Genomic DNA, 11,696 nt, shown 5'->3' with positions numbered 1-11,696 from the left:
AGACTTTGTCAAAAAACATTTAAAAAAGCCAGACCACTTCTGGAAAAGCATTTTTTGGACTGCTGAAATTAAAATCAATGTGTACCAGAATGACGGGAAGAAAAAAGTATGGAGAAGGCTTGGAACAGCTCATGATCCAAAGCCTACAACATCATCATCTGTGAACATGGTGGAGCAGTGTAATGGCATGAGCATGCATGGCTTCCAGTGGCACTGGGTTACCGGTGTTTAGTGATGATGTGACAGAAGACAGAAGCAGCCGGAAGAATTCTGAAGTGTATAGGGATATACTGTCTGCCCAGATTCAGTTAAATGTAGCAAAGTTGTTTGGGCGGCTCTTCATAGTGTAAATGGACGATGACCTAAAACACACAGCAAAAGCAACCCAGGAGTTTTTAAAGGTAAAAAAGTGGAATATTCTGCAATGGCCAAGTCAATCTTCTGATTTCAAATTGATTGAACATGCATTTCACTTGCTGAAGACAAAACTAAAGGCAGAAAGACCCACAAACCAACAACAACTGAAGTCAGCTGCAGTAAAGGCCTGGCAAAGCACCACAATGGAAGAAACCCAGTCTATGGTGATGTCCATGAGTTCCAGACTTAAGACAGTCATTGCCTGCAAAGGATTCTTAACAAAATATTAAAAATGAACATTTTATTTATGCTTATATTTATTTGTCCAATTACTTATGAGACCCTGAAAATGGGCGGTCCTTAATTCCTTAGCATTTTATGTTATATTTTTGTTCAACCCCTTGAATTAAAGCTTAAAGTCTGCACTTCAATTTCATCTTGATTGTATCATTTTTAAAACTATTCTAATGGCATACAGAGCCGAAAATATGAAAAGTGTGTCAGTGTCCAAATATATATGGACCTGACTGTATGTGTGTGTGGTTTATGTTGCATCAACGCACACAATATAACTACTTTGAATCCCTGAACAGCGTGAATAGTCTCATCTGCATAGACCCACATACTGTACTCGTTTTTCTTTTGCGCGTCTCTGCGCATAAAGGAGCGCTGCTCATTGTTTATTGCATGTGCTCAGGTTGTGTTGAAGCACGTCAGTCTGCACCTAAATTGCGTATACGTGACAGTTCAGTTCTCTATGCGATCTTTCTTACAGCCGCCCCCAAATGTGTGCAGCACATTTGCTTCTGAATAGGTGCTTAGTTCAGTACCTGGGAACAGTTCTCATCTTCATCTTTAACCTCTGAGAGAACGATCAGCCTGGCTACAGGTCTAGTGTAGTTTCTGTCTTTGATCTTTACGTGCACCATCCTTACGTGTCCATCAGCACTGGGATAAACTTTGGTGACCCGTCCGATAGGCCAGTACGCTCTTGGCAGTTGAGGGTCCACCATCAGTACCACGGATCCTGGGGCTATATCTGTAGAGGTGGAATACCATTTCTGGGCGGGACTGTAGGCTCAGGAGATAGTTCTTAATGAAACTAGACCAGAACTGGTCAGCTAGAATTTGGGAATGTCTCCAACGGCGCCTGCTCAGGAGTTCAGATTTCGGGTACACTACTGGGGCAGGGATCCGTCCAGCCGCCCCATCAATAGAACATTGGGAGTCACCGGATCCAGGTTCTTCGGGTCGGAAGACACATATCCTAATGGTTTAGCATTCAATATGCCTTCTACTTCCAGGAGAACAGTAGAGAGCACTTCCTCCGTGACAGCTTGACTCCCCACTACTCTGTAAAGTGCAGTTTTCACAGAGCGAATTTCCCTTTCCCACGTTCCGCTGAAATGGGGTGCGGCAGGTGGGTTGAAGTGAAATTGTATCTTATGTTTGGCAAGCTGGAGTTGGAGTTCTGGGGACAGTTCAGCAAAAGCCTCTCGTATCTCTCTTTCTCCTCCCCGGAAATTCGTTCCCTGGTCGGAGAACAAATCAGCTGGTGTCCCTCTTCTGGCGATGAACCTCCTTAAGGCCATTAAGAAGGAGTCAGCATTCATATTGGTGAGGATCTCTAAATGTACACATCTGGTTGTAAGACATTTAAATGTGATTCCCCACCTCTTCTCTGTGTGCCTGCCCACCTTGGCTACAAAGGGCCCGAAACAGTCCATCCCCGTTGAGTAAAACGCTGGCTTATAAAGGCGTAGGCGTGCTATAGGTAGGTCTGCCATCTAGGGGACTTGAGGGCTGGATATCCATCGTCGACAATCTGTGCAGGTATCCTGATATTGTCGGATTGCCTCTCGACCTCGTAAGATCCAAAACTTGCAACGGATCTCCGCAAACACTCTCTCTGGGCCGGGGTGGGACCGAGTCGAGAATCATAGTCTTGGATCAGAAGCTTAGTGGTGGGATGGCGATGATCCAGGATAATAGGATGCACAGTAGCTGGGTCTAAGTCTTCAGATCGGCGCAATCTGCCACCAACCTTAATGAGTTCATCTGTCTTGTCGAGCCCTGGAGACAGGGTCAGTAGACGGCTATTTCGCTGGACTGATCCATCTGTACCATCTGATCCGGATACAGGCTGGTCTGGTGGCTACGGTGACCTCGGAATAAGAATGAAACAGACTAATATTAGCGTAGATGCCATTCTTTTTACGATGCAACGAGTACATTAGGTGTTATGGGAAGTGTTTTCGGTTCCGGTTGACCTAATTAATGCAGCCTAACAATCCTTTAACGGATTTGAATTATAGGAATGTGTTAATGTTTTTATGTGTAAGCCAGGTTAAAGAGATGTGTCTTTAATCTAGATTTAAACTGACAGAGTGTGTCTGCCTCCCGAACAGTGTTAGGTAGATTGTTCCACAGTTTAGGCGCTAGATAAGAAAATGATCTGCCACCGGCAGTTGATTTTGATATTCTAGGTATTATCAAATTGACAGAATTTTGAGAAAGCAGCGGACGTGAGGGACTATAATGCGACAGGGGCACGCTCAAGTACTGAGGAGCAAAACCATTGAGGGCTTTATAAGTAATTAGCAAGATTTTAAAATCTATACAATGTTTTATAGGGAGCCAGTGCAGTGTTGACAGAACCGGGCTAATATGGTCATACTTTCTGGTTCTAGTCAGAACTCTTGCTGGTGCATTTTGGACCAGCTGGAGTTTATTTATTAAGCGTGCAGAACAACCACCCAATAAAGCATTACAATAATCTCTATCCTTTAGGTCATGAACGCATGAATTAATGTTTCGGCATTTGACATTGACAGCATAGGTCGTAATTTCGATATATTTTTAAGATGGAAAAATGCGGTTTTGCAAATGCTAGAAATGTGGCTTTCAAAGTAGAGATTGCTATCGAATAGCACACCTAGGTTCCTAACTGATGGAGACGAATTTACAGAGCAGCCATCTAGTATTAGACTGTGTTCTAGGTTATTGCTTGTGGAGGTTTTAGGTCCAATAATTAACACCTCTGTTTTTTCAGGATTTAACAGTAAGAAGTTATTCGCCATCCAGTTTTTAATATCAGCTATGCATACTGTTAGTTTTTCAAATTGGTATGTTTCGCCGGGCCGTGAAGAAATATAGAGCTGAGTATCATCAGAGTAACAATGAAAGCTAACACCATGTTTCCTGATGATATCTCCCAAGGGTAACATGTAAAGTGTAAAAAGTAATGGCCATAGTACTGAGCCTTGAGGTACTCCATACTGCACTTGCAATTTAAATAATACCTCTTCATTTATTGCCACAAACTGATGATGGTCAGATAAGTACGATTTGAACCATGCCAGTGCACTACTATTAATGCTTACATAATTTTCAAGTCTATTTAAAAGAATGGTGTGGTCAATAGTATCAAATGCAGCACTAAGATCCAGTAGCACTAATAGAGAGATGCAACCACGATCGGTTGACAAGAGCAGTCTCAGTGCTATGATATGGTCTAAAACCTGACTGGAAATCCTCACAGATACCAATTTTCTCTAAGAAGGAGCATAATTGTGAGGATACTACCTTTTCTAGTATCTTTGACAGAAAAGGGAGATTCGAAATTGGTCTGTAATTAATTAATTCAGTGGGGTCAAGTTGTGGTTTTTTAATGAGTGGCTTAATAACAGCCAGTTTGAAGGTTTTGGGGGCTGTATGGTTACAATTTTATCTCTAATAGTGTCTATCTTGGAGGTAAAGTACATCATAAATTCATTACTGCTGTGCTGTTGGGAAATGTCTGCACCTGTTGCTGCTATATTTTTCGTTAATTTAACCACGGTATTGAACAAATACCTACGGTTATGTTTGTTTTCTTCTAAGAGAGACCAAAAGTAATCCGATCTGGCAGTTTTTAAAGCTTTTCTATAAGATAAGTTACATTCACACCAAGCAGTACGAAAAACCTCTAGTTTTGTTTTCCTCCAGTAGCGTTCCATTTTCCGTGCTTTTCTCTTTAGGGCGCGAGTGTGATCGTTATACCACGGTGTTACACTGTTTTTCTTAATCTTTTTTAAGCACACTGGAGCAACTGTATCTAAAGTGCTAGAAAAAACAGAGTCCATAGTTTCTATTACATCATCAAGTTTTTCTGAGCTATTGGATATACTGAAGAATTCAGATAAGTCAGGAAGATTACTTACAAAGCAGTCTTTTGTAGTGGAAGTGATGGTTCTACCATACTTGTAGCAAGGAGTTGAATTTACAGTTTTAGCTATCTGGAGTATACAAGAGACTAGATAATGATCTGAGATATCATCGCTTTGCAGCAGAATTTTAACGTCATTAACATCAATTCCATGTGACAGTATTAAATCTAGAGTATGATTTCGGCAATGATTAGGTCCTGACGCATGTTGTTTAACCCCAATAGAGTTCAGAATGTCTATAAATGCTGTTCCTAATGCATCTTTTTCATTATCAACATGGATGTTAAAATCACCCACTATTAAGACTTTATCTGCGGCCAACACAAACTCGGATAGAAAATCAGCAAATTCTTTAATAAAGTCTGTATGGTGCCCTGGTGGCCTGTATACAGTAGCCAGTACAAACGTCATGGCGGATTTATCATTAGCACTTGTAAAGTTTGGATGCGTGATTCTACTTCTGAAATCTTCTCTGTCAGCCTGGCTATATTCCTGCATTTATCACATGTATAAGGCTCACTGCTGACAGAGATAGATAAGCTATACATGTGGCAAGCGATGCAGACAACAATAGTAGAAGAAGAAGCCATTACTCACCGTGATTGTAGAATGATTCCAACTTACCACTGTTGTTGGATGAATTCCTGAAGAACAGATCAGGGGCAGAAAAAACGGAATGGAACCAGCTAAAGGAGTAACTTACTAACGATATTTAATACGAGAGAAAAAAAACGTGAATGGAACATGGATGGCAAGCTAACCGGCTAATGCAATGCTTACAATAGTAAAACAAGAGTTAAAAGCATGAATGGAGTGCGAGAGGCAAGTTAACTGGCTAAATGGAAGGCTAACGCGCTGCACTCGCGATTATAGAATAAGGCAAACGATCAAATTAGTCAGATTAGTTTGATGGATGATATCAGAAATTTGGTGGAAGTTAAGCTATATCTATCAATTTAAAACAGCAGAATTAACAATAAGATTCCAACAGAAAAATGAAGTTACAGGGAGCAACAAACACAGACCACTCTGCAGCAAGGCAAACAGGAAACAAGGGAAACAGCGAAACAGCGACACAATGTGGTTCTTATTATTGTGGGTCACCATGTGGTGAGGGATATACCATTGTATGCCTTGGCTCTTTCTGGATTTTTAGTGAGGCACCGTTCAGTGTTCCGGAGACTGGGAATTACCATTTCCTTTGTGGCTTGGAAAAGGGGCATATCTTTGTGCCTAAGCAGCGGGGTGGCATAACGTAAGACTCTGTCCACTTCAACTCGGGTGGTCTTTGATTCAAGCATGTTAATGGCCTCTTGGTCATGTCATGACCTGGTGACTTTTTTTTCATTCCTGAAAGGAAGTACGTCCATTTGCCATAGTTTCTCAACGTTCTTGCTCTGTCACTTGGGGAATGGTTGAGGTCAATAAACACTGCTGTGGCCGAATGGACTGCTCAACAAATCTACTGGGACCCTGTAACGTCCACCCAAATCTTGTCTTCAGGGCTGCTGGTCCTCCTGGGGGTCCTAACCTTACTGGCTTTAAAGGAGTAATCAAGTGATGGTGATCCGCTCCAATTAGCAGCAAGGGCTGTGCCTGCTCGAATGCCTGTATTGGGAGGCCCACAAGGTGCTTGTAACTTCTTTGCAATTTGTTCATGGGGTAAGAGTGAAGTGCAAGACCAAGATGTTCTGCGGTGAAGGCACCAGTGATGAGAAAGCTGTACTGAGGCTTATCGGCGGGGGAGATACGGAATGACACCTTGGACCCATGAAGAACTTGAATATCTTGACTTACAGTCCGCAAAGCCAGGTCTTTTGGCTCTCCTCGGAGGCCAAGGTGGTGTGTTGCTGCTGGTAAGAGCATAGTCCGCTCTGAGCCATCGTCCAGGATGGCATAGGTGCTCAGAGTGCGCTTACCATGGTGGAGCAGTACTTTAATAACCTTTAAAAGCACACGACTGATATCTACTGGTTTGTCCACATACAGCACTTCAGAGGAAGTATTCACTAGACAGCTCTCCTCTTTAGTTGACTTGACCACAGTCTTAGGTGTCTTGGAATTTACTTCGTGCAGCACTGGTAGGTGTTTCCCCTGACAAATGCTGCAAGGTTTCCGCAGATTACACTGGGCTGCTTGGTGAGCTCTAGCACATCGCCAGCACCTTCGATTGGTACGGATCCATTCTGATAGCTGGTCTGTAGTCAATTTTACAACTTCTGTGCATTGGCTTAAGAAGTGCTCTGAATTGTTACAGAATGGGCAGTAAGGCGCAGTTCTGGTCTTGGCGGGTGGATTCATTTGTGCAGGTGGAAATTCTCTTTCCATTGCCTCTCTGAATCCATGTAGTACAGAAGTGGTCCACCTCTTCTGCCAAGGCTCCTGTCTAAGCCCTTGTATCTCCTTGGTGTTCTTCGCCATTGATGAACCATCATATTCCTGGCACCACGGCTCATATTGCAGCCACTCAGAGAGATCAGTGAGAGTATAAGTTGTTCCTGGTTAATGGAACTTGCTGAGTCTGAACTCAGCTCTCATCTCGGTCGGTAACTTGCTCAGCAAGCGTGCTACGTGTGATCCGCACTGTAGCTCTATCTCTCCTGGGGGACCAAGGGTGCCCACGAGTGCTTGGACCTGTAGGGCGAACTTCTCAAAGGCAGCCTGATCACCTTGTCGAATATCAGGTGAATCCATATCACTGGCTATTTTATTTAACGCCATCTGATGGGGCTGGCCAAACTTCAGATTAAGAGCTGCCATGGTATTGCTGTAAGGTCTGGTGGAGTTCAGATATGAATCTGTTATCAGCCTTGCCTCTTCCAACTTCAAGTGATCCACAAGGATTTGGTATTTAAAGAGCTATGTCCCATCTGGGGGCAGTAGATTCTCTACAGCTATCTTCATCCTAGCAAACTCACTGGGGTCTCTGCGACTGAAGTAGGGGATTGATGGCATCGGACCTCGGTATGACGGCTCGGAAGGTGGAAGGATCTGAGGCAGAGGATTGATTACAGTTCTTGGATGGGGCCTCCTTGGCAGGTATGATTGTGAGATCACTGCAGGCTCACCTTCAAGGTAATTTGTGTACTGCTCTGAGTTATATGCTGAACTGGCTCGAAGAGGTGGCTGAGGTTGGAAGTCTTGTTGTTGACTCGAATGGCCTGGAAGCATCCTGCTTGTATTTACTATCGATGGGCCATCTTTACTAATAGGAGGGCTTTGAGTATGTGCAACAAGAGGTCTATTCTTACTAACAGCAGCTTGTTTCAGAACTTGAAGCTCACTCATCATCTTGTCCAGAATGTCAATAATGGGCTCACTACTGACAGCCTGAGGCTGTGGTTCCCCTGTCTCTGGCCATGGAGGGGAATCAGGCCATTCTGCATTTCCATACTCATTAACCTGCACATCAATGATCGGTTTTTCACAGGGTGGAGGCATAAGCCCATGGTCTAAGGAAGTGCGGGTAATTGATCAGACTTACGTGGGTCCAATGTATTAGACTGAGAGCACACTGTGGCTGGTTGATTATTAAGAAGGGTATGAATAATTTTGGACATGCCCCTTTTTGTTCAAATGTAAATAAAAGATGAGTAGTAATTTGTTCCACTATGATGCCTCTTGTACATCGTCTTATTATCTTCTGGGAGACGTATGTGTCATTTCTAATCAAAAAAAAAAAACTTGCTGGTTGAATGAAAGTAAGTCAGAATTTGCCAGGGGTATGAATAATTTCGGGCTTGACTGTATATAAAACTGTATTAAGATGATCTATGCACATACTCCCACTGGAGTCTTAGATTTAGTATTTATGAAACCCTTGTTGTTTTTCTTGCTTTTCAGCATCAAATCTCTGAGATATTTGACTAAATCAAGATGCTGCTGATCATTGAAGCTCTTCTCATTTCAGCTGCTCTAGAACAGGTAAGCTTGTGTTTTAGTATGAATATTACAGATATGAATACTAATAATGTGATTATGATTCCTACAGAATCACAGAGCTACTGCTGAAGGACCGATCTATCCATTCAACATGGCCCAGAACTCTGTTGATGACCAGTATGACGGCTGTACAAAGGAAATGGAAAACCTGGTGATGACAGAATACCTAGAGAAGGAACTCAATAACTCGGCTGAATTTCAAATGGCATGGCAAGAAGCTAAAAACAATGCTTCGGCACCAGAAGATGACTTGACAGAGAATCATTCAATCGCTATTTACGTGTACACTGATAAGGACGTATATAGTGAGTTCAATAAAGCAGTTCGTAGTGAGAAAGAAAAATACCAAAACATGACATTCCCATGGTATTCACTTCACTTTCTGTTAACTGAGGCGATACAGATTCTGAAGAAAACACAACATGGTTGTAAGTTGACTTATCGTGGCACAGATGCTGAGTTTGATAGCGATGTTCTGAACACATTTGTTCGTTTTGGCTCATTTACATCCTCGTCTCTTAATCGTACAGTAGCAGAAGAATTCGGAAATACGTTTTGTTTTGAAATCTACACTTGTGAAGGAGCTGAGGTGGCAAACTATTCAAAGTTTCCTGATGAGGACGAGGTGCTGATTCCTCCGTACGAGACATTTAAAGTCACTGATGTCAGAAACAGAACAGATGAGAATGATCTCTGGTGTGACAACGTGTTCACGCTGGAAAGCTTTGGGAAAATCAGTGACCTGAACTGTAGGTTGTTTAATAGTGGAAACCATGTTGTGGGTTTTAATGTTTTACTCATTTTAACATTATTTTTCAAAGTGTTTACCTGCTAAATTGTAGATACTGTATGTTTCTTGTTGTTGAACTTACAAATTTACCTCAGTAAGATACAGGGACAGTTTGATACTGTATTGGGAAGAGGAAAGAAGTTATTTTACATACACCTGGCAGAGTCTAAAAAATGTTCATTATTTTACCAAAATTAGAGGGATCATACAAAATGCATGATATTTTTTATTTAGTACTGACCTGAATAAGATATTTCACATAAAAGATGTTTTCATATAGTTTACAAGAGAAAATAATAGCTGAATTTATTAAACAACCCTGTTCAAAAGTTTACATACACTTGATTCTTAATATTGAGTTGATCCTGAATGATCCACAGCTGTGTTTTTTTTTGTTAGTGATAGTTGTTCATGAGTTCCTTGCCTGCTGTTCTTCAGAAAAAACCTTCAGGTCCAACGAATTCTTTGGTTTTTCAGCATTTTTGTGTATTTGAACCCTTTTCAGCAATGACTACATGATTTTGAGATCCATCTTTTCACACTGAGGACAACTGAGGGACTCATATGCAACTATTACAGAAGGTTCAAACACTCACTGATGCTCCAGAAGGAAAAAACATGCATTAAGAGCTAGGGGTGAAAACATTTGAACAGAATGAAGATGTGTACATTTTTGGCTAAATATTATATTTTCTTCATTTAGTACTACCCTTTAGAAGTTAAATTTACCCTGATCTTCAAATTCAAAAAGCTCTTAATGCATCACCATTTTTACTGGAGCAACAGTGAGCATTTGCACCTTCTGTAATAGTTGCATATGAGTCCCTCCGTTGTCCTCAGTGTGAAAAGATGGATCTCAAAATCATACAGTCATTGTTGGGACCTGAAGGATTTTTCTGAATAACAGCAGGCAGTTAAACTGTTCAGGACAAACAAGGGACTCATGAACAACTATCACTAAACAAAAAAATCAAAACTTTTGAACTGTAAACTTTTGAATGGGGTCATTTTTATAAATTCAACTATTATTTTCTCTTGTGGACTATATGTAAACATCTTTTATGTGAAATATCGTATTCAGGTCAGTACTAAATAAAAAATAACATACATTATGTAAGATCCCTCTTATTTTGGTAAAATAATGAACATTTTGCAGATTCTGCGAGGTGTATGTAAACTTTTGACTTCAACTTTATGTACAATTATGTGGTCTTGTTTCAAATACACATTGTATATATTTTCTATTTATCAAGGTAAGTAAAATGTCACAGCATGCCCAGGGTACATCGTAACATGTGAGAGGCACATTATATGTGATAGCTTAAAATTTGATTCAATAAAATACACAAGACAAACTAAAATACTGTGTAAATAAATGTCATTATCAACTTTAGTAGGCCAGCTAAAACTCATTTATGACCCTGGACCACAAAACCAGTCTTAAAGCAGCACGGGTATATTTGTAGCAATAGCCAAAAACACATTGTAAGGGTCAAAATTATTTATTTTTATTTTATGCCAAAAATCATTAGGATATAAAGGAAAGATATTTAGTAAATTTCCTACCGTAAATATATCAAAATTTAATTTCTGATTTGTAATATGCATTGCTAAGAACTTTATTTGAACATTCGATTTTCTCAATATTTAGATTTTTTGCACCCTCAGATTACAGATTTTCAAATAGTTGTATCTTGGCGAAATATTGTCCAATTGTCCTAACAAACCATACATCAATGGAAAGGAAAGGAGGAAAGGATGTGACATGAGGCCAAGTATAGTGACCCATACTAGGAATTTGTGCTCTGCATTTAACCCATCCAAGTGCGCACACACACACACACACACACACACCGTGAACACACACCCGGAGCAGTGGGCAGCCATTGCTGCGGTGCCCGGGGAGCAGTTGGGGGTACGGTGCCTTGCTCAAGGGACTCACCTCAGTCGTGGTATTGAGGGTGGAGAGAGCGCTGGTAATTCACTCTCCCCACCTACAATCCCTGCCGGACCTGAGACTCGAACCTGCAACTTTTGGGTTGCAAGTCCGACTCTCTAACCATTAGGCCACGGCTGCCCCAAAAGCTTATTTATGTAGCTTTCAGATGATGTATAAATCTCAATTTCGAAAAATGTACACTTATGACTGGTTTTGTGGACCAGGGTCGCATAGGCACTTGATAAACAAAAATGAATAAAGCTCTTTGGACACAATTAGACAAGCAGGAATGCGATAGATAGATAGATAGATAGATAGATAGATAGATAGATAGATAGATAGATAGATAGATAGATAGATAGATAGATAGATAGATGTAACCATTTCTAAAACCACAATTCAACACACTAGTGTTGTTAAATGTACAGTAGTTCACAGCAGGGTTACAATACCCACCTTG

General features: G+C 41.1%; 1 protein-coding gene across 1 annotated transcript; it reads left to right on the top strand.

Moving 5' to 3' along the window:
* Nucleotides 1-8,441: 8,441 nt before the first annotated feature.
* LOC141302147 (ecto-ADP-ribosyltransferase 4-like) lies at nucleotides 8,442-9,342 on the top strand. The gene is made up of 2 exons (XM_073832338.1): nucleotides 8,442-8,489; nucleotides 8,557-9,342. The coding sequence occupies exons 1-2, from the start codon at nucleotides 8,442-8,444 to the stop codon at nucleotides 9,340-9,342; spliced, it is 834 nt and encodes a 277-aa protein (XP_073688439.1).
* Nucleotides 9,343-11,696: the final 2,354 nt, after the last annotated feature.

Source organism: Garra rufa, chromosome 25 (genome assembly GCF_049309525.1).
Source record: "Garra rufa chromosome 25, GarRuf1.0, whole genome shotgun sequence".
In the NCBI taxonomy this organism is placed as follows: Eukaryota; Metazoa; Chordata; class Actinopteri; order Cypriniformes; family Cyprinidae; genus Garra; species Garra rufa.
Note: the sequence above shows the minus strand (reverse complement) of the source record. Positions and strands in the feature narration are given on the sequence as shown.

Excerpts from the sequence above, each read along its gene's own strand:
- LOC141302147 (XM_073832338.1), top strand. The coding sequence starts at position 8,442 with ATGCTGCTGATCATTGAAGCTCTTCTCATTTCAGCTGCTCTAGAACAG. Across the intron at positions 8,490-8,556 it reads TTTCAGCTGCTCTAGAACAG|AATCACAGAGCTACTGCTGA; the intron begins GTAAGCTTGTGT and ends TGATTCCTACAG.